This window comes from Arvicola amphibius, chromosome 4 (assembly GCF_903992535.2).
Source record: "Arvicola amphibius chromosome 4, mArvAmp1.2, whole genome shotgun sequence".
Classification (NCBI taxonomy): Eukaryota; Metazoa; Chordata; class Mammalia; order Rodentia; family Cricetidae; genus Arvicola; species Arvicola amphibius.
The window spans coordinates 86,325,847-86,348,721 of record NC_052050.1 but is presented as its reverse complement, the minus strand read 5'-3'; the positions used below and the strand labels follow the sequence as shown (position 1 = coordinate 86,348,721).

The window sequence follows — 22,875 nt, the reverse complement described above, 5'->3', positions numbered from 1 at the left end:
CTGTACTTTGTAGCCATTTATGTGATGTAGAAGCTACATTTATAAGACTCTGAATATAGAATACGTGGGGAATAAATACTGACAATATTTTCAAAATTTATTTACTAAGCTGACCACCATATTTCAAATTAAATTGTATCAGCCGAACAAAGTCAGAATTCTTCAGATTTAGACAATTATTTTCAGCATTTCAGTTGGACTTTACTGAATTTTCTAGAAATATGTAAGTTGAAGGTAAAATTTTTAAAAAGAACATAACAGAAAGGTGATGTGAGAAGAACTCACTGTTCTCATACTCGAAACAGCAAATCAGCACTATCACCTTGACTGTCTTTTTGCTAACACTTTAGCTTTTATTATTTGTAGCATTGTAACACCACCAAATACATGTATGTTAATCGCAACTGGGCTCAATCTTCCCACATAGCTCTCAAGAAGCTGGATATGCTAGCTTTTATTTTTGTATGCTAGACAAAAGTATGAATTAGAAAGAAACATCACATGTAGTTGAGGAAGAAATAAACATAACCCAAATATGTCATTAAAATGTTTACTTAATATCAAACTGTTGTACTAAGCATGCTCATCATTCAAAGAATAATGAATCAGACTTAGTATCCCACACAAACACCTGCTCTAACTACCCTGTCCAAAACTAACAGGCATTAGTACAGAAACGTTTAGTAGCTATTATCGGAGCTTCTAATTATTAAAAAAATATTATCTAAAGTGAAATGATGCGTAACACTTCTCTCTAAGGTATGTAGGGAACAGTTGACACTATATGATCACTGTCTTCAAGTGTAGATTCCTTTTGGAAAATATTACTTGCAAATTACTAATCTGCCTTTCTTTATCTTGTCAATTAAGAATAAATTCATCATAAATTGTATCAGGAGCTCAAGATTCAAGGAATAAACAAAGTTGTGACAGGAGTCTTCCAGATGGCAGCTTCAGGGTTTCTGTACCACACAGGACTCGTTCTTACCTGGATTCCCTTCAGCAGCCTACTTGAAAGGATTACAAGCAAAAGAAAACAAATACATGCAGAGATGCAGCACTCATAGTCGGATACAGTTCTAGTAGGTACTAAGATCTGCCTATGGCTCTATCATGGAGAAAACAAAGCTAGAGATAAATTTCCAGTTTTTTTTTTTTTTTTTTTTTTTTTTAATAGCAACTAGAATATTTTAAAGAGCAAACTCTAACCCAAAACTGCAAAACTGAAAGTTTCCTATTGCCATCTTACAACTGGTCCACAATGTATTTAGCAGTCTCTGAATTTCAAAAAGTACCTATTACTACACCATAAAAAGGACTATGAAATAAACGGAAAGATCATGAACTGTCGATGTGATTTCAATGATGGATTTTTCTTAGGAAAGACCACCCTGCATCTCATCTTCTGACTGAGGAAAGGAAAGGTCCTCCTCTGCATAATTTCTGTAAGATCAAACAAGATTTAAAATAACTACAACCAATGTTGGGGAATAATTAAGGAATATAAAATTTATTAACTGCCTCTTTTATATATATGGTTTTCAATGTTGAAAATGACTTAAAGACACATCTTAGTTAATACAGTATCTGATCCTTCATTTATTATTTTTACTACTTCAATTTCTGAGAACCACTGAAAATATTCTAACATCCTAAGTTATGATAAATAGAAAACAGGACACTTAGGGGTCCACTGTAGAAGAACTTGTCATTTCTACCTTACTTAAAAAAATTAACCATCAAAGTTTAAATACCTGAAAGAATAGAAAAATACATTTGTAATATGATTATATTTATATAAAACACACAGACATATATATTATATAGTTTACTTTATAATTTATCCATTATTCTCAAAAACTTTGAATATTTTACACTTTAATCATTTAAAATGAATTTTAAATGAAAACAAAATGTGTATTTAAAATATTATGAATAGCCAAATTGTATCAGAATCTGTTGGGGTGGAAGTGTTTCCACGGGATAAGACTGTATGATTCACAAAGCACTGGGTGTCAGATGATGGCACATTTAATGGCATTACAAACAGTAAAAGTCAACTTATAAGAAAGAATCTGTTTTTTCAATTTGCATCTTATAATCTCAGTCACTCATGGCTTCTAAAACTTTAACTGTGGGCTTTTTCCCAACACTTTATTGTCTAATGCTTAATGTTCTTCCTTCGATCAACATTTATATGTACTTATGGAGTTGATACTTCAATATTTAACTTAGGTTTTCCATTTATAAGTGAAGTTTGTTTTTTTTTTTTTTTTTGGTTTTTCGAGACAGAGTTTCTCTGTGGCTTTGGAGCCTGTCCTGGAACTAGCTCTTGTAGACCAGACTGGCCTCGAACTCACAGAGATCTGTCTGCCTCTGCCTCCCGAGTGCTGGGATTAAAGGCGTGCGCCACCACCGCCCGGCAAGCGAAGATATTTTTAAAAACAAACAATGTAGACCTTTAGCTTGCCTTCCTAAATATTTTGATGGTTCTGGAATGAATATATGACTACTGAAAGACAAATCCCTGAGGAATAAAGCAATTCAGTAAACCAATGGATTACAAGTACTAATACCTACCAAGAAGGAAAGACTAATACGTAAGATAATATACAAAAAATAATAATACATTTAAAGAATTCAAGCAATCTGACAACATACAAGAAATCAACTTTGAAAAGTTTTAAAACACAAAAGTTCCCCAAAGCCATTCAGCACTATTCACTAATAACAAGCTTCAAACTGTAATTTTAATTGTCACAGGCACTTTGCCTCTATAATCTGCACAGTATGCTTGCTACACTAGAATGTTTAAAACACTTTTTGTTTAAAATGTTGTAAAATTGCTACTTATTTTTTAACCAAAATGAAAATTCTATTTTTCCTAAAAATTATGTGACAAACAGAAACATAAATTTTACTAACAATCAAATTTTGTGAAAGTACCTAGAAACAGTAGTGAATTTACTATTTCCACACTGGACTGCACGTATGTGTAATAGTCTCTGTGTTACTATTGTGCTTTTCTACTTCATTAGTCAAGTATTTTCCTACTCAATGTAACAGTAACCGCTGGCAGCAGAGGGCGAGAGGCCTGACAGCTGCAGGCAGAGAACGCCATCTGCTGCTCTGCTCCGCACGTGTACTCAACAGCAGCAAACCCTTCCGAGAGCCACACATAGAAAAACATCATTGCTGTTTGCATTTCAGCCAATTGGAAATGATATCAATGAGCACTATTTTGTTAATGCAAATTCTAAGTTATTCCACAGATTTATAAGGATATACTTATTGATAAATCACTAATTTATGTTTTCAAAAAGTTTTTACTCAAATACTGAAAAACAAAAGTCCAAATGGGCAGAATGCTTGCCTAGTCTTAAAGAGTTATTTTAAGATCTAATAACCTGTGTATGAATGCGATCTAAACACAAAATGATCATATAATTTATCCTCCTAACAGGGGTGACATATGAGAACAGAAAATAAAGCTAGTAACAATGTTAGTAAGTGTCAGGATGTAAATCTCTGACGGGTTTTGAGTGTATGGTACCACCCAATTTATAATCAGTAACTTGTCTTTTCTCCCTCTGGAACCAGACCTTCCCTTGACAACCTTCTAAAAAAGTCAAGAGAAATTCTTCTGTCCTGCCCTATTCACTGACTACCTCTCTCTTTCCATTAATTTCTTTGGCATTCTTGTCAAAAATCAGGAGCTATACATGAACACCCACTTTACATATATGCCTACTCCTGTGTATGAGTTCATTGCTGCTTTGTACAAAGTTTCAAATTAAAGTATGGCCCTTTCTAGGTAATTCTTTTCCAAGAGTGTTGTGGTTATTCTGGATACTTTTAATCTAATGAGTACTAGAATATGCATGTCAATTTCTGCAAACAAGGCAACTGTGATTTTGGTATACAATATCCTCAATGCATGGATCAGCTTGTAGATGTGCATTCTTACCAATATTGAGTTTTCTAATTCAAGATCAATGGATCTTCTTTAACTTACTTTAACATTTTTTGGTTTTCAGATTACAAGTTTTACACTCCTTTTGTTATACACACATTATAGTTTTTATATTATCTTAAAATAGAATTTTTGGTCTTTTTGGTTTGCTTTGGTTCATCCAAATATATACAAATTAAACAGCTTTTTTCTTTCTTTCTAAGGTAGTAGTATTTTTCTGGGTGCGCAGTCCAACACAGAATTTGCTATGAAGTACAAGCTGGCCTCAAATTTGTTTTTTTTTTTTTTTTTTTTTTTTTTTTGTTTTTTGAGACAGGGTTTCCCTGTAGTTTCTAGAGCCTGTCCTGGAACTAGCTTTTGTAGACCAGGCTGGCCTGGAACTCAGAGATCCACCTGCCTCTGCCTCCCGAGTGCTGGGATTAAAGGCGTGTGCCACCACCGCCTGGCTGGCCTCAAATTTGTGATTCTCCTATCTCAGACTCCTAAAAGTTAGAATCACAGGCATAAACCACACCATGCTGGGCTCAAGGTTTTTTGAAACCTCTTTTGTATAGTTATTGACATTATTATATACCACATGCTTACTGGTGTAATTAGTTCCATAGGTCCTTATGAATATTTTTAATAAAGAAGGACATGTGATTTACTAACAGGGATAGTTCTTCTTTACAGCCCATATGTCTTTTATTTCTGTTATTTCTTAATTTTCCTGGCCAGAAGCGGCATCACATTTAAGAGAAGTCTAAATAGAAGCCATCATGATCTGTAGAGCCTGCAAGAGGAATGATAAAATATACCTAACTTATTGCAAGAGGCAAATAAATTGTCATAACACTTATGAAGACAACTGCACAATCTAATAAAGCTAGAAACATATGCATTCTACAGTCTACTATTACTTCTATTATTTTTTAAACTCGTATACATGCAAGAAGAGAGAAGAACAAGGACATCTACTACAGGATGCTTTACAGAATTGAAAAGCTGGAAACAGTGCGCATTATCAACAGGAAGAAATGATTATATAATGTCGCAGTAATGCACTGTATTACCATTCAAGTGCAATAAATAAATATGTATGCTTGTGGATAAATCTCAAAGAGAGACTTATCAAAGCAGGCAAGTTACTAAGGATCCCAATGGCAGACTACTTTCATATAAAGTTAATCATATTGTATTTTTTATACAAATACACAGAAATGTGAACAAAGAATAGACTCATGGATGACAATAAAACAAAATTGATGAGCTGTTACTTTTGAGCAATATGTGATTAAAAAATAACAATGAAAATAGCAACAGGGTCATCAATGTTTATTTTAAAACATAGAAGTATGAATCTAAGGAAACAAAGCATTGAGACTTGATCAAGATGGGCAACAGGCATGGGGAAGTTCACCACATTTCCCTCTCATTTTCCATGAAGATTACAAAGTAGCAGTGTGGATAATGAAACATAGTAGGGTTGGGGGGGAGGGACAGAAACAAGCAGTGTAATTTTTAAAAAAAATTCTTTAAAATCAGTAAGAAGCAATGGCAATGCAGATAAAAGGAAAGAGGCAGGAGAAAAGCAGAAAGTAAAACAGCAAAATCAAGAGGCAGAGAAAATCCAAGAACAATGGAAACATCCTGGGCTCAGTCTAATTCTTCCTGAATATTAGAAAGCAAAGGAGGATTCCACAGCAGAGCTCCTGTAGGAGAGCCTGTTCTGTGTCCCTGCAGAGAGGCACAGCACAGACTAGACAAAGCCGATGGCAGCACAGGTTTGGATAAGGCATCCCATCAAATATGGATCCCAAACACAAAAACACAATTATTCAAACATTCAAAGTCTTGGTTTCCATTTTTATATAAAAAAAAAAAGGTTACTAAAAAAACTATTTCCATAGTGCTTTTATGAGAATCAATTAGATAATCCTTGTCAGGTTCTGAGCAAAGAACCTAAGAGGGACTAACTATTCAATAAGTGACCAGCTTGATTTACAGCTTCCTTTTCACTCATAAGACACTGTTACTTTAGTTGATATCAAAACTGTAACCTGAACGTACTAGACTTGAGTTATAGGCCCACCTTCTGTATAATTCTACAAAAGGCACATATTTTTGTAGAAAGTATGTAAGTTATATGCCAAGTCCATAGGGGTTCTGGTAATAATTAAGGCAGAAATAGAACTAATCCAAATTACAGTTTATATTTTGCTAGCAAGTATATAATACTAAATACATAACATAATGCTAAAATAGGAGACATATATAAACAAAATTGCAATTAGTGCACTAAGAAGGTGATAAGCCTAAGATAGCTGCTGTGACAGATAGGGACTCTTAAAGACAAGGCACTATCTATCTACTTACTTTTCTGAGACAGGGTCTCAGTGAACCTGGAGCTGCTTGCCCATTTTGATTTGAATGGCTGGCCAGCAAGCTCCCAAGAACTCTCTGCTTAGAAGCTTCCTACATTTTTAGGGTAACAGGAATATGCTGTCATACTCATATTTTTACAGAGGTGCTGAGGATCAAAAATCAGGTCATTATGCTTGCTCATCAAGAAATTTTACCTTTGAGCTATTTCCCCAGCTCTATTCTAGAAATTTCTGATCTATGATTGGTTGAATTCAGCCGCAAAAGTCAGGAAAATCAAGGGCTGGTCACACACAGCACTATTCAAATGTCACCAGCTCTACTGCATCAGCAGCACTAGCCTTCCTGGTCTGTTAGCATAACAGTGCAAACAGTTCTGAAAAGAAGCATAAGCCATAAACTGAGAACTTCACCAAGACCCATCAGCGGCAAGTCAGGCACATTGAACCATGGAAGCTCAGCCTCACTTTGGTATTAGTCAAGAGGAATTTCCGCGTTTGGGTCTAAAACTGTCTCTCTAAGGCTTCCACGTGGGGGTTTGATTGACAGCTTATAGTCTTTTGAGACGTGAGAGGACCATAAAGGCTTCTAACTTTACAATGGATTGATACAATTATTAATTCATAGCTGAATACACTATTAGAGGTTAAGGCCTCGTTGGAAGAAGTTGGTTTGAAAGTGGGGATTCTCTGAAAGGAACAGCTTACACGGGACTTTTCCTAAGATGAGTCTACTAGGCTCCCTTGTTGCCGCAATGCTCCTCACAACAGATCCAAAGAAGGGGCTCAGTGCACAAAATCTGAAACCTCTGCAACTAAGAGCCCAAATATTCTTGAAGCTGTTTTTATTGCAAAGTGCCTTACAAAAATACCTTGAATTAAAATCAACGTAAGATTAAATGCCTCTGATAAAGAGATTAAAGTGCAGCCACCAAAAATACTAAATTAAATGAAAAGCAGTGCTTCCTTTTATCAGTCAGATGACATGTGAACAAAGTTAATCTATCACACGTTTTTCATGAGGATATTACATTAAAAGCTTACATATATGTGTATGTGTGTGTAAGTTTTATATCTCAAGCAAACACTTTGAAGAAAACTCAAATCTCACCTATCTAAAACAATTAGTCTCTTTTACAATTTCCCCCAAGCTTTTAAAAGAGAACCATTGGAAAGCTTTTCCTCCCCACATTATGATTCCAAATACACATGACCCTGGTCATGTTTATTACTATATACTGCTCCAAAACCAAACTAAAAATTCTTTGGGAACAGTATATGAGACAATTACCAAAATTTGCTTTACATTTGATCTTAAAGAAGTACCCCTAAGCTTAAGATACATTTTGTCTTAGTGACTACCTTAAACAGTTACTCTTGTTCTTCCTATGTCATTTGATGATAGCTGCAATTCCAAAAAAATTTCTAAATGTAAATAAAATGCCATATATATTTAAGCAAGAAAACATCAAATTGTATCACTTCCTTTAAAGGTAAAGAAAATTTTACCTGAAATGTTAAATAAAGAATCATCAGCCAGTCTTTCTTTCTTTCCTGCCCTCTCTCTCTCTCCTCCCTCCCTTTCTCCCCTACCCCCATTCAGTACCATGGATTGAAGCCAGAGCCCTATGCAAAGCCAAGTGCTTTACCCCCATACTGTGTTCCTAACCCCATAAAACAGTCTTAGAGGAAAACAATGTTTTTCAACTAACAAATATTTTGTAGTATTTGCATATAATCAGATCTTCCCTGATATTTTAAATCTTCTTTAGATTATGTACAATGTGTACAACAAATGTTGTAGCAATTTCAACATGTTTTTAGGAAAGATTAACAAGGAAAAAAGTCAAAACATGTTTAATACAAATGTAATGTTGCTTTCAATGCACAGTTGGTTAAACCCATGGATGCAGAATCCATAAATACAGGACATGTATACTCCTAAGTATTCCCTTAGGACTCACATAAATACCCTCAATAATCTTTTACTATGTTTCTAAATCAATTTATTTAAAACTTTCTGATGTTAACCTTTCAATTATCATATTGGAAGTCTCCCAACATTATGGTGATTTAACTGCTGCCTGTTTAATATACATATAAATTCTCCTAGTCCACAGGATTTAACATAAAAAAATGCCAAGGAATGACTGGAATACATAGGAAATCACTTAAATGTCAGACCCCTCCCAAACCTCAGAACTATTAAAACAGCAAATCTTGTTTCTAATCTTTAAATATAAAAGACATTATCTATTAAGGTGATTTTTAATCCAAATTATTTCATAACTATCCACATAAAAATATTTATTATTCCTTTAGAGAAAATGATAAATGTATAAAAAATTATTTTTTGTGTTTCAATACCAATTCCAAAGATGGATTTAACTATCAATTACATGTCTGTGGCTGAGAGTCACAGGATATATCTGTCACTCAACTCTCACCTGTTATGTGTATCCACCCACGTTCATCCCCAATAACATGCTAAAGCTTTCTGATAGTAAAAACCTACCTTTGAGGTTCTTTGAAGCTGATCACCAACATATGTTTTACGAAACTGATCCAAAAACCAGAGAATTGCAAGCTCAATTTTTTCATTGGCGCGGCGAGGCAATCTGGTATCCATTAAAGATATAAGCTGAAAAACACTTTCCATGAAGAAAAAAAAAAAGCTTTAATACAAATTCTCAAAGAAACAATACTGACATATTTATTACAAACATATAATCACTCTAAAAAGTGAGACAATATAAAAGCATGTCCAGAAAATGTTATTTAAACCATCAGAAATCCTGACTCTGTAAGACACAACTGGTCTAGATCCTCCAAGTCTTTATATATGAATATGAAACTCTTATAGACAAGCATATATTGCACTAAAGGTTACATGTAGATGTATGACACATACATATATATATATATATATATATATATATATACAGATATAAAAGTAAACATTCTTGTGTTTTTAGTAAAAGGATATTAAATGTATTCTTATATTCACTTTGCATTTCTAAACATGTCAAAATAATGACTTAATTCTTTAAAATTAAGAATTGTACCTATGAAGTTACATTCAGTACTCTATTAGTAAACCATTAAAATTTTACCTAAAACATAAAAATATTGATAAAATTTTTAAGAAAATCAAGCTGTGTGTGCAAAAGATACAGTGCTAGAGTTTGAACCTAGGTCTTTGTACATACTAGACAAACATTCCACAATTTATAGTCCTCCTACCCCCCCCCTTTTTTTTTTTTTGCTTTTTTAGACAATGTTTCTCTGTAGCTTTGGAGCCTGCCCTGGAACTAGCTCTTGTAGACCAGGCTGGCCTCGAACTCACAAAGATCCACCTGCCTCTGCCTCCTGAGTGCTGGGATTAAAGGCGTGTGCCACCACCGCCCGGCCTATAGTCCCCTTTTTTGTTTTGCATGTTGAAACAGTCTTACTAAGTGGCCCAAGTTGGTTTGAATTCACTCTGTTGCCTAAGCAGGCCTCCAACTTGTGACCTTCCTGAGTAGCTAGGATTATAGAATTGCATTACCAGGCTCACTTCGACCATTTTCAATATCAAATTATTAATAACTATTACTAATTATTAAAAAATGATAATTTCCTTATTATTTTAAATATTATTATCAGCTAAGATTAGGGCAAATTTTTTTAACTCATACTTCTATATAATATAATATATAATCCTCAGAATTGCATTTTCAATGAAAACATCCTTGAACACTATATATATTTTTATGAAAATTTCCTGGTGGGAGATTGTTAAGTACCTTGCATTAACAACAATACATTATATCAGTGGGAGAAGGGTAGAACTTGGTTTGGCGTGGTTGCGGCAGGTTCTACTTACAGCCTAAACTAGCTTTATACTCATAGCAATCCTACCTCAGCCTCCCAAGTGCAAGGACTACAGATGTTCACCACCAAGTCCAGCCTAGCAAAGTATATGAATATTTATTTTCACAAGATGAAATGATTGAGTCCTTGCCTAGCCCTCATCCATGTTGTTCATTCTATTTAGGCAATGCACTCGACTACATAAAAATTCATTTTATACATATACGCCTACACAAAGATACATGTAATATTCATCCCCACGTTCAACTTACTGTCCTACATCTATATTACATTTTAAATTAATTTTAGAAAAAAGTATGGAAGAACTTAAGTAAGTTCAAATAACTTCATTAAGAAAGTCACCTCATAAATAATTTTGGGTTGTTTGTTTTAGGGTCTCACTCTGTAGCCCTGGCTGGCCTGGAACTCACTATACAGAATCATCTGGAATTTACAGAGATCCATTTGTCTCTGCCTCTTGAATGCAGATTAAAGGTATACACTATCACACCAGGCATTCATTAAAAAACTTAAATCCAAGTTGTTTCAAGAAATGGATTCTAGAAAATTGTTCTGGATTCCCTTGGGAACCCAATTTAATAAGTATCCATTAAACCAATAAGAATAATGTTAAGAGCCGGGCAGTGGTGGCGCACGCCTTTAATCCCAGCACTCGGGAGGCAGAGGCAGGCGGATTTCTGTGAGTTCGAGGCCAGCCTGGTCTACAGGAGCTAGTTCCAGGACAGGCTCTAAAAAAGCTGCAGAGAAACCCTGTCTCGAAAAACCAAAAAAAGAAGAAAAGAAAAAAGAATAATGTTAAATACAAAAATGAGAAAGATACAGATATAGCCCCATCCTACAGAAATTCACAAATAATAATAATGAATACCAAGTTGTATAATATAAGAAATGCTATAAAGAATTAACAAGAATTCCTATTATCCTGGAATATAACAGAGTAAGGAGAAAATATAAAAAGAGGATATAGACATTTAGAAAGAGAACAAAAAATTGCTCATTTAAGTATTTTAAGCGGAGGCTGAAAAGATGGCTCAGTAGTTAAAAACACTCACTTCTCTTCCAGAGGAGCTACGTTCCATTTCTAGCACCCATGTGGCAACAACTATCTATAAGTTCAGTTCTAGGAGAGTCAGTCACCTGCTGGTTCCCAAAGGTACCAGACATGTATGAAGACAAAACACCCATAAGCAAAATAAAAGTTTTAGAATTTTTAAAAAGTGTTCTATATAGATATGCAACAATCAGAGGCAAGAGACAAAAGTAATAAGAAAGACAATAAGTCGGGCATGGTGGTACAACCCTTTAGGCCCAGCCCTTGGGAGGCTGAGGCAGGCAAATCTTTGTGAGTTCAAGGCTAGCCTAGTCTAGAGTTTCTTAGAGAAATCCTGCCTCCAAAAACAAAAAAGAAATAAAGAAGGAAAAAGAGAAAGAGTGAAAGAGGCAGGCAAACAAGCACATATGTGCTAAATCAGGTTACGAAGAGCCAGATAAATCATGTTGATAACAACAACAACAAAAATCCATGAAAAGAACCCAAAGCATGAAATGCAACAGAGGTTACCTTTATTCTGAGGAGAGAACTGTCAGCAGGAAGGTATTAAAGTGCAGAGCAATAAAGCCTTTAGCGTGGAGAACTACAGTCCAAGGAAGCATTATCAGCAGCAACACCCTGCCAATAATTGCAAATGGGCAAATGGACGGCCAGCTACTAATATAAAACTTCTCAGGGCCTTTTGTCCCTGCAGCATCCCTGGGCTACCAGGAATCCCTGATCCGGTGCGGTGGAGTTCCATCTGGACGGGTGAGTGTGTGCAACCCTGGGGCAACCTGCCCTGGAAGAGAGCACAGCCCCCTCCCCCAGCTTCTGCTGCAGGATGTCTTTGGTACCCACATCCCTGCCTCTCCCAAGCCTTTCCTAATGTAATCAAGTGTCCTGCTCCTGTACTAAGGCCATCCACCCAAAGGGGTAAGAGGCTGCCCTCCAGGCAGGTCTGAGGATTCCTGCAAGGGAGTGCAGACTCCTTCAGATGGTGCTGCAAGGAATAGCTCCTGCTCCGGCACTGAGGAGATCCAACCAGATTCAGTCACAGCAAAGATTGGTCTAAGACACCAAGAACCTCCCGGCTCCATTTGAAGGAAGAGATGGGCAGGCGCCAATGCAAGATCTCCAACAACATGAAAGGCAACATGACATCACCAGAATCCAGACATCCCTAAACAACAAGAATTGAACACCCTACTTCAGAAGAAATAGAAGAACTCGACCTTAAACACCACTTTATGAAAATAATAGAGGACATTAAACAGGAGGTAAAAAAAACTGCCATAACGAAATGGAGATGACAAACAAAAAGGAAGACGAAATAAATCTCTCAAAGATACCCAAGAAAAACAAGAAAAAGCAATCAAACAGGTAAGGGAAACAGTACAAGACCTGAGAAATGAAATGGAGGTAATGAAGAAAACACAATCCGAGGGAAGACTGGAAATGGAAATTCTGAGTAAACAAACAGAAACTACAGAGACAAGTATTTCCAACTGAATACAAGAGATGGAAGAAAGAATTTCAGACTCTGAAGATACTATAGAGGAAATAAACTCACAGATTAAAGAACAAAACAAATTCAACAAATTCTTAACACAAAACATCCAGGAAATCTGGGACACCATGAAAAGACCAAACCTAAGAATAATTGGGGTAGAAGAAGGAGGAGAATTACAACTCAAAGGCCCAGAAAATATATTCAACAAAATTATAGAAGAAAATTTCCCCAACCTAAAGAAGGATATTCCTATGAAGGTACAAGAAGCCTACAGAACACCAAATAGACTGGATTAAAAGAAAGCATCCCCACGCCATATAATAATCAAAACACAAAACATACAGAATAAAGAACAGATATTAGGAGTTGCAAAGGAAAAAGGTCAAGTAACATATAAAGGGAAACCTATCAGAATTACACCTGACTTCTCACTGGAAACCATGAAAGCCAGAAGGTCTTGGATAGATGTGCTACAGACACTAAGGGAACATGGATGCAAGCCTAGACTACTATACCCAGCAAAGCTTGCATTCACCATCGATGGAGAAAACAAGATATTCCAGGACAAAAACAGATTTAAACAATATGTAGCCACAAATCCAGCCTTACAAAAAGTAATAGATGGAAATTCAAAAACAAAGGAGTCCAGCATTGCCCAAAATAACTCAGACATTTAGCGACCCTTCACCAGCACATCTCAAAGGCGAACACACAATCTCTACTACCAAATAAAAAATGACAACCGGAGTTAACATCCACTGGTCATTAATATCACTTAATATCAATGGACTCAATTCACCTATAAAAAGGCACAGGCTAAGAGATTGGATACGAAAACAGGATCCAACATTCTGCTGCTTACAAGAAACAGACCTCAACCACAAAGACAGACATCTACTCAGAGTAAAGGGTTGGGAAAAGGTTTATCAAGCAAATGGACCTAAGAAACAAGCCGGTGTGGCCATCCTAATTTCTAACAAAGTTGACGCCAAACTAAAATCAATCAGAAGAGATGGAAAGGGACACTTTATACTCATAACAGGAAAAATCCTTCAGAATGAAGTCTCAATCCTGAATATCTATGCCCCTAATACAAAAACACCCACTTATGTAAAAGAAAAATTACTAGAACTAAAGGCAGCCATCAAACCATACACATTAATAGTAGGAGACTTCAACACTTCTCTCTCACCATTGGACAGGTCAATCAGACAGAAACCTAACAGAGAATTGAAAGACTTAATGGAGGTAATGAACCAAATGGACTTAACAGACATCTATAGAACATTCCACCCAAATAGGAAAGAATATACCTTCTTCTCTGCGGCTCACGGAACCTTTTTGAAAATTGACCATATACTCGGTAACAAAGCAAACTTCCACAGTTACAAAAACATATTAGTAACCACCAGTGTCTTATCGGATCACCATGGATTAAAATTAGAATTCAACAACAATGCTACCCCTAGAAAGCCTACCAACTCATGGAAACTGAATAGTCAACTACTGAACCACACTTGGGTCAAGGAAGAAATAAGAAAGAAATTAAAGTCTTTCTTGAATTTAATGAAAACAAAGACACAACATACTCAAACCTATAGGACACAATGAAAGCAGTGCTAAGAGGAAAGTTCATAGCACTAAGTGCCCACTTAAAGAAAACGGAGAAAGCACTCATTGGAGACTTAACAGCATACCTGAAAGCTCTAGAAAAGAAAGAAACAGACTCAACTAGGAGGAGTAGAAGACTGGAAATAATCAAACTGAGGGCAGAAATCAACAAAATAGAAACACAGAAAACAATCCAAAGAATCAATGAAACAAGAAGCTGGTTCTTGGAGAAAATCAACAAGATTGACAAACCCTTAGCCAATCTAATCAAACGACAGAGGGAGAACACGCAAATTAACAAGATCAGAAATGAAAAGGGGGACATAACCACAGACACAGAGGAAATTCAGAAAATCATTAGATCTTACTACAAAAGCCTGTATGCCACAAAATTGGAAAATGTAAAAGAAATGGACAGTTTTTTAGATAAATACCATATACCAAAGTTAAACCAGGACCAGGTAAATGCTCTAAATCGTCCTGTTAGTCGCGAAGAATTAGAAACTGTTATCAGAAACCTCCCTACCAAAAAGAGCCCAGGACCAGATGGTTTCAATGCGGAATTCTACCAGAACTTCCAAGAAGACCTAATACCTATACTCCTTAAGGTATTTCATAATATAGAAACACAAGAGTCACTGCCAAATTCCTTCTATGAAGCTACAGTTACCCTGATACCTAAACCACACAAAGACTCAACCAAGAAAGAGAATTACAGGCCAATCTCACTCATGAACATGGACGCAAAAATTCTCAATAAAATACTGGCAAACCGAATCCAAGAACACATTAGAAAAATTATCCATTACGATCAAGTAGGCTTCATCCCAGAGATGCAGGGCTGGTTCAACATACGAAAATCTATTAATGTAATCCATCATATAAACAAACTGAAGGAAAAAAACCATATGGTCATCTCATTAGATGCTGAAAAAGCATTTGACAAAATTCAGCACCCTTTTATGATAAAGGTCTTGGAGAGATTAGGGATACAAGGGTCATTCCTAAATATAATAAAAGCTATTTACAGCAAACCGACAGCTAACATCAAATTAAACGGAGAGAAACTCAAGGCTATCCCACTAAATTCAGGAACACGACAAGGCTGTCCACTCTCTCCTTATCTCTTCAATATAGTGCTTGAAGTTCTAGCAATAGCAATAAGACAACATAAGGGAATCAAGGGGATCCAATTTGGAAAGGAAGAAGTTAAACTTTCATTATTTGCAGATGATATGATAGTATACATAAGCGACCCCAAAAACTCCACCAAAGAACTCCTACAGCTGATAAACTCCTTCAGTAACGTGGCAGGATACAAGATCAACTCCAAAAAATCAGTCGCCCTCCTATACACAAAGGATAAGGAAGCAGAGAGGGAAATCAGAGAAGTATCACCTTTCACAATAGCCACAAATAGCATAAGATATCTGGGAGTATCGCTAACCAAGGAAGTGAAGGATTTATATGACAAGAACTTTAAGTCTTTGAAGAAAGAAATTGAAGAGGATACCAGAAAATGGAAGGATCTCCCCTGCTCGTGGATTGGGAGGATCAACATAGTAAAAATGGCAATTCTACCAAAAGCAATCTATAGATTCAATGCAATCCCAATCAAGGTCCCATTAAAATTCTTCACAGAGATTGAGAAGACAATAATCAACTTTATATGGAAAAACAAGAAACCCAGGATAGCCAAAAAAATCTTATACAATAAAGGTACTTCTGGAGGCATTACCATCCCTGACTTCAAACTCTATTACAGAGCTACAGTATTGAAAACAGCTTGGTATTGGCATAAGAACAGAGAAGTTGACCAATGGAATCGTATAGAAGACCCGGATCTTAAACCACAAACCTATGAACACCTGATTTTTGATAAAGGAGCCAAAAGTACACAATGGAAAAAAGAGGGCATCTTCAACAAATGGTGCTGGCATAACTGGATGTCAACCTGTAGAAGAATGAAAGTAGATCCATATCTATCACCATGCACAAAACTCAAGTCCAAATGGATTAAAGACCTCAATATTAATTTGAACACATTGAGATTGATAGAGGAGAAAGTGGGAAGTACTCTACAACAAATGGGCACAGGGAACCGTTTCCTATGCATAACCCCAGCTGCACAGACTTTAAGGGCAACATTGAATAAATGGGACCTCCTGAAGTTGAGCAGCTTCTGTAAAGCAAAGGACATTGTCACTAAGACACAAAGGCAGCCTACTGACTGGGAAAAGATCTTCACCAACCCTGCAACTGACAAAGGTCTGATCTCTAAAATATATAAGGAACTCAAGAGACTAGACGGTAAAATGCCAATTAACCCAATTAAAAAATGGGGCGATGAACTGAACAGAGAATTCTCAACAGAAGAAGTTCGAATGGCCAAAAGACACTTAAGGTCATGCTCAACCTCCCTAGCTATCAGGGAAATGCAAATCAAAACAACTTTGAGATATCATCTCACACCTGTCAGATTGGCTAAAATCCAAAACACCAATAATAACCTTTGCTGGAGAGGTTGTGGGGTAAGGGGCACACTCATCCATTGCTGGTGGGAATGCAAACTTGTGCAACCACTTTGGAAAGCAGTGTGGCGGTTTCTCAGGAAATTCGGGATCAACCTACCCCAGGACCCAGCAATTCCACTATTGGGAATCTACCCAAGAGATGCCCAATCATACAACAAAAGCATATGCTCATCTATGTTCATAGCAGCATTATTTGTAATAGCCAGATCCTGGAGACAGCCTAGATGCCCTTCAGTGGAAGAATGGATGAAGAAACTGTGGAATATATACATGCTAGAATACTACTCAGCGGTAAAAAACAATGACATCTTGAATTTTGCAGGCAAATGGATGGAAATAGAAAACACTATTCTGAGTGAGGTAACCCAGACCCATAAAGATGAACATGGGATGTACTCACTCATATTCGGTTTCTAGCCATGATTATAGGACATCGAGCCTATAAGTTTGGGATCCTTGAGAAGATAATAAGAAGGTGAACTCCCAAAAAAGATATAGTAATCCTCCTGGATATTGGAAGTAGACACGATCGCCAGGCAAAATTGGGAACTTGAGGGTTGGGCAAGACTGGGCCAAGGGAAGATGGGGAGAGAAAAGTGTGAAGGGGAGAGCGGGGGGAGCTCGGAGGAATGGGGTGCTTGGGATATAGGAAGGGTGGATATGAGAGCAGTGAAGCATATATCTGAATTTAAGGAGCTACCTGAGGGTTGTCAAGAGACTTGACCCTAGAGGGGTTCCCAGGTTTCCAGGGAGACGCCCCCAGTTAGTTCCTTGGGCAGCTGAGGAGAGGGAGCCTGAAAAGGCCAGTTCCTATAGCCATACTGATGAATTTCTTGCATATCACCATAGAACCTCCACCTGACGATAGATGAAGAAAATGACAGAGCCCCACCTTGGAGCACCGGACTGAGCTCCCAAGGTCCTGATGAGGAGCAGAAGGAGAGAGAACATGAGAAAGAAAGTCAGGACCGTGAGGGAACCTCCAGCTGGCGACAGATGGGGAAGGTGACTGAGCCCCACATTGGAGCACTGGACTGAGCTCCCAAGGTCCTGATGAGGAGCAGAAGGAGTGAGAACATGAGGGAGAAAGTCAGGAACGAGAGGGGTGCGTTCACTCATGGAGACGGTGGGACAGAACTAATGGGAGATCACCAACTCCAGTTGGAATGGGACTGATGGATCATGCGACCAAACCCGTCTCTCTGAGTGTGGCCAACAGCGGGGGCTGACTGAGAAGCAAAGGACAATGGCTCTGGGCTCTGATTCTTCTTCATGGACGGGCTCTGTGGGAGCCTTCTCAGCTTGGTCGATCACCTTCCTGGACCTGGGGGGAGTTGGGAGGACCTTGGTCTTAGCATAGAGTGGGGAACCCTGATGGCTCCTTGGCCTTGAGAGGTAGGGAGGGGAGGTATGGGTGGAGGGGAGGGGAGGGAAGGGGGAGAAGGAGGGGAGAGAAAGGGGAGAAGGAGGGGAGGGAGGGGGGAGGAGGAGGGAAGGAGATGGAAATTTTTAAATATAAAAAAAAATAAACCATGAGAAAAAAAAAAAAAAAAGATTTTTCTAGAATAATAAATAGTATTGTAACAACAGATTACTTCTGGATCAATGGAAACATGAAAGACCTAAGAAAAGACGTAAGAATTCTGTATAAGTGGCATTCCAAGCCATTAAAATATAGAGTTGGCCTTGGTTAATAGTTTGAATAGTAAAATATTGAGAACTTTAATATAAACTGATTCATTATAAGTAAGTTTTAAAAGATAATCACAAAAAAGTAAGGTAGAGACCAAGGAGATGGTTTAGCGGCAAAGGGCTTGTTGTGCAAGTGAGAAGACTAGAGTTGGAATCCCCTGAACCCATAAAAAAATGTGAACAGGTATAGTGGCCAGCTGTAATCCTCACACCAGGAGGTAGGAAAAGGTGATCCCTGTGGCAAACTGGCTGGCCAGACAAACTAAAATCAATGACAGATCTTACTGCAGTAAGTAATCAGAGAGTGATAGAAAGACAGCCCCTAATGCCTTTTGGGCCTCCACATGTACACATCTATACCATAGCCACTCACATGAATGAGAATACACACATACATACACAACATATACAAAAAAGAAAGGTATATGATACATATAAATACCAATAATAAAAAAATAAAATCATAAAAATTAGAATTAAAAAGAATGCTAAATGCCATACAGAATCAAAGAAATACAAGTTAACCTAAGGTATTGTTATACTAACCTATAAACTATAATACTCTTAGAGAAATGGTGATGCCAACAGGTTTTGGGTTTGGAAGATAAATTGGTATATTTGAGTATCCAAGTATTTCAGATTTCAGGGCTTTTAGATTTTAAAATATTTTCTAGTTGGGTTGGAATTTAGTTCCAGATTTTAAAGCACTGTGGATTTTAGGCTTTCAGATTAAGGATGCTGAACAAATATAACTCTTCCAGAGGCCAACTGGTAATACTTACTATGAGTCCTTAAACTGATATAGACACTTTGATGATCTAGTTGGCTTTAAGGAATTAAGTCTAATGAAATTCTTTCAATCTATAAAAACCAATCTTTGCTTGGAGGCAATTTATAAAAAAGAAAATTGAAAATCAACATAAAATTTGAAAATCAACTTTAAATCCATTGTATAGTTCAGGTTACTTACCTTTTAAATTAAATATCCACAAATTGTGTTTTATTTAAACAGGTATGTGTTTGTAATCCATCAATATTTACCAAACATTGTTCTAAGCATTAGAAAGCTAACTCATCTGAGCCTTTAACAGCCCTAGATTAGATGTTGTCTCCATTTCTCTTGTTACAAAACTATGCCATAGTATTTTCTGCTTTTAAAACATTGCAAACACACATGCAGGTTACACACCCCACATCCACACCCCCGAAAGCTCTTTACAACAGCACTCTAAACATCTGCATGGCTTCATTTTCATTGTAATTTTAAGTCTTCACCAAAGCAAGACCAAACAAAAATTGAGAGATTGTGCAGGAAATATGATATTTAATCAAGATCTGTGGAAAAGCAAGCTGTTGACATTATTTACAAGAATGTCCCTCAATTTAGCATTGTTGAGAGTCATCCAATAGCTTATTAAGGCTCTGATCACTAGCACTAGGGGGTAAAAATCAAGTAAATTTGAACCTATTTGTTGAAGAATCAAATAATCCCTGTGTGCTTTTTTTTTTTTAATGAGTAAAAAGGGAACTAAAACCCAAAGACCAAGGGTATCACTTTATACTAGGCCATATAAAGGTAATTCAAAGTTTAAATTTCTTAACTATAGTAAATAACTGTTACTCACCGGCAGGATAATTCTCCATCCATAGCATCGTGTTCATCTGTACTGGTATATGTTAATCTCCCCCCTACAACTGTGCCAACTAAGTATATCAGCCATGCAAGACGTCCTTACAAGAAAGAAAAAAGATGAGAAGTATCAATATAATTAAGTTTATTTTTCAGAAAACCCTAAATGAGCAAAATCATATTCTTCTAAACAAATAATTAACTATTACAAAGTTGGTTTTCAACAGAGAGTAGAACATTGGGCTTCATGTTTATCAAAGCACTGATATTAGCAGGGTCTTCCAATAAGGAAAAAAATGTATGTATGAATCTCAGTTCTGCCAATCTGTTTCAATTCATGAGTTACTTACCTCTTTAAGTCTTAAGGTTTTCATTTGCAAATGGGGAAAAGTAAGATGTGATTAAAGTTAAATTTAACCTATCTGGTCATGGTGATACACACCTTTAATTCCAGCAGTAGGGAGGCAAAGGCAGGTAGATCTCTGAGTTGAGGCCAGCCTGGTCTACTTAGTGAGTTCCAAGAGAGTTACAGAATAGAGAGACTCAGTCTCAAAAAGCAAGTAACAAAAATAAATAAATAAATGTATTGTGCATGGCCAGTCCTGTTATCCAGTCAAAAAGCACAATCATGTGGTCTTAGTGGAGGTAATCCAGCACTGAGGAAAAGTGGGGTGCTAGAGCAGGACAGCAGGATCTCCATGAATTCCAGGTTAGCTTGGGCTCAACAATGTCATTCTGTCCCCTTCGCGGCATGCAAAAAGATTATTCTTGTGAGATGGGTATGATAGTATACATACTAATGACAAAACTTGGAAGTGTCAGGTATTAGGATGGCAATTTTGAGATTAGGTTGCACTCCACAGGGACTTCTTGGCCACTGAGGTACATATCAAGTCTACACACAACAAATTCTCTTATCATCAATAGCCATCTCTGTTCTGAATGGTCAAGTTTATGATGGTGTCTGTCTACCCATTTTCATTTTGAAACTACTTTGCTTATAACATACAAATAATGAACTTTCTCTCTTAAGATTTTTTTTCATATTTTAAAATCCAGATTTTTTTCTATGCATTTCATTGATTACTGAGTTACCTTAATGGCTAAAAATATCAAAAGATTATGATGCTTTACATAATGGAACAAAGAGCTAGGGAATTAACTTAGTAAAGTATCTGTTTCATAAGTACCTGAGTTTGGTCTTCAGAACCCACATTAAATAAGCCTAGCATCAGGAACCAGAGATAAGCAGACTACTGGGGCTCCCTGGCCAGCCAGCAGTCTAGCCTGCATAGTAAAGTTGGTGGCTGGTTGTGAGATCCTGATTCAAAACAGCAAACAGCACAGAAGGAACAACATCTGAGGTTGGATTATGGTTTCCACATAAATATACACATATGCATGTACATAAATGAACGAACACACACACACACACACACACACACACACACACACACACACACACACTCTCATCCACCAAAGTGGAAATATCTATAGTTTTCACAAGTTTTACTTTAAAGAAGCCAAAGTTAGTAACTTTAGGAATGGAATTACTGGCTAGATGAGCTTTAAGGAGTACTATGTTAGGCCTCTGGATTTATCAATACAAGTACTAGGTTCTCTAAAAACTTTTGAGATCTGTAGGAATATTTAACAACATAAAAATGTCATTTTACAAAGAAATTGTGTCATTTTTGAAAACTGATTTTTCAAAGATAAGAAAACTATTTCACACAAAATTAATTACATTTCTTTTATTAAATGTTAGTCGCTAGGGTGATGGCTCAGTAGTTAAGGCACCCACACAGTAGTTCACAACTGCCTATAACTTTAGTTCCAGAGGATGCAATGCCCACTTCTGATTTCTGTTTGTTTGTTTGTTTTTTTGTTTTTCGAGACAGGGTTTCCCTATAGTTTCTAGAGCCTGTCCTGGATCTAGCTCTTGTAGACCAGGCTGGTCTCGAACTCAGAGATCCGCCTGCCTCTGCCTCCCGAGTGCTGGGATTAAAGGCGTGCGCCACCATCACCCGTACTTCTGATTTCTGTAGGCAACAGGCATTTGGTGCAAATACATGCAAGCAGGCAAAATACTCATACACACAAAAGTAAGCAAATTTTTAAAAATAAAAGTCATGTGGCCTTTGTATTTGTTTAAATGTGATGAATAGTTAAGATAATGTTTGCGCTTGTTAAAGGACTTGGGAAGAACAAATACATTTTCAACAGTGCTTTTCCTGCAGATATTAGCATTTATGATTATACTGCAGCAATCATCAAACCATTCCCTTTGGAGAGCAGGGGCTACTCAACCTGCTTCAATGACAACCATCCTATAAATAAGAAATACATTTTGGCAAATACACACTCTTTTTTTCTATCACAAAAACTTGAACAAATCAGAAACCGTCAATGTTGTGGGATATCCATCAACAACATGAAACAGTTAAAGCTGAATAACTAATGTGATCAAGAAACACATCACAAGACAGACAAGTACCACAGCACATATTAAGAAAGATACCAGCACAAAGCCCACGTAAGAAGCCAAATTCATGTTTCTGCTTCAAAAGTATTTCCAGCTCAACAGCAAAGTCTAGACAACATATAATTCCCCTGGTAAGCATGTTAACAGTTATTGTAGCTTTTTCTAACAAGTCTC

General features: G+C 36.8%; 1 protein-coding gene across 1 annotated transcript in view; it reads right to left on the bottom strand.

Annotated features, from left to right (window-relative positions):
• The window catches only part of Ranbp17 (RAN binding protein 17), a 336,136-nt gene that overhangs the window by 236,883 nt on the left and 76,378 nt on the right, over nt 1-22,875 (bottom strand). Inside the window, 2 exon segments of the mRNA XM_038328832.1 lie at nt 8,849-8,984; nt 20,212-20,317. Of these exon segments, the coding sequence (XP_038184760.1) occupies nt 8,849-8,984; nt 20,212-20,317 (242 nt within the window).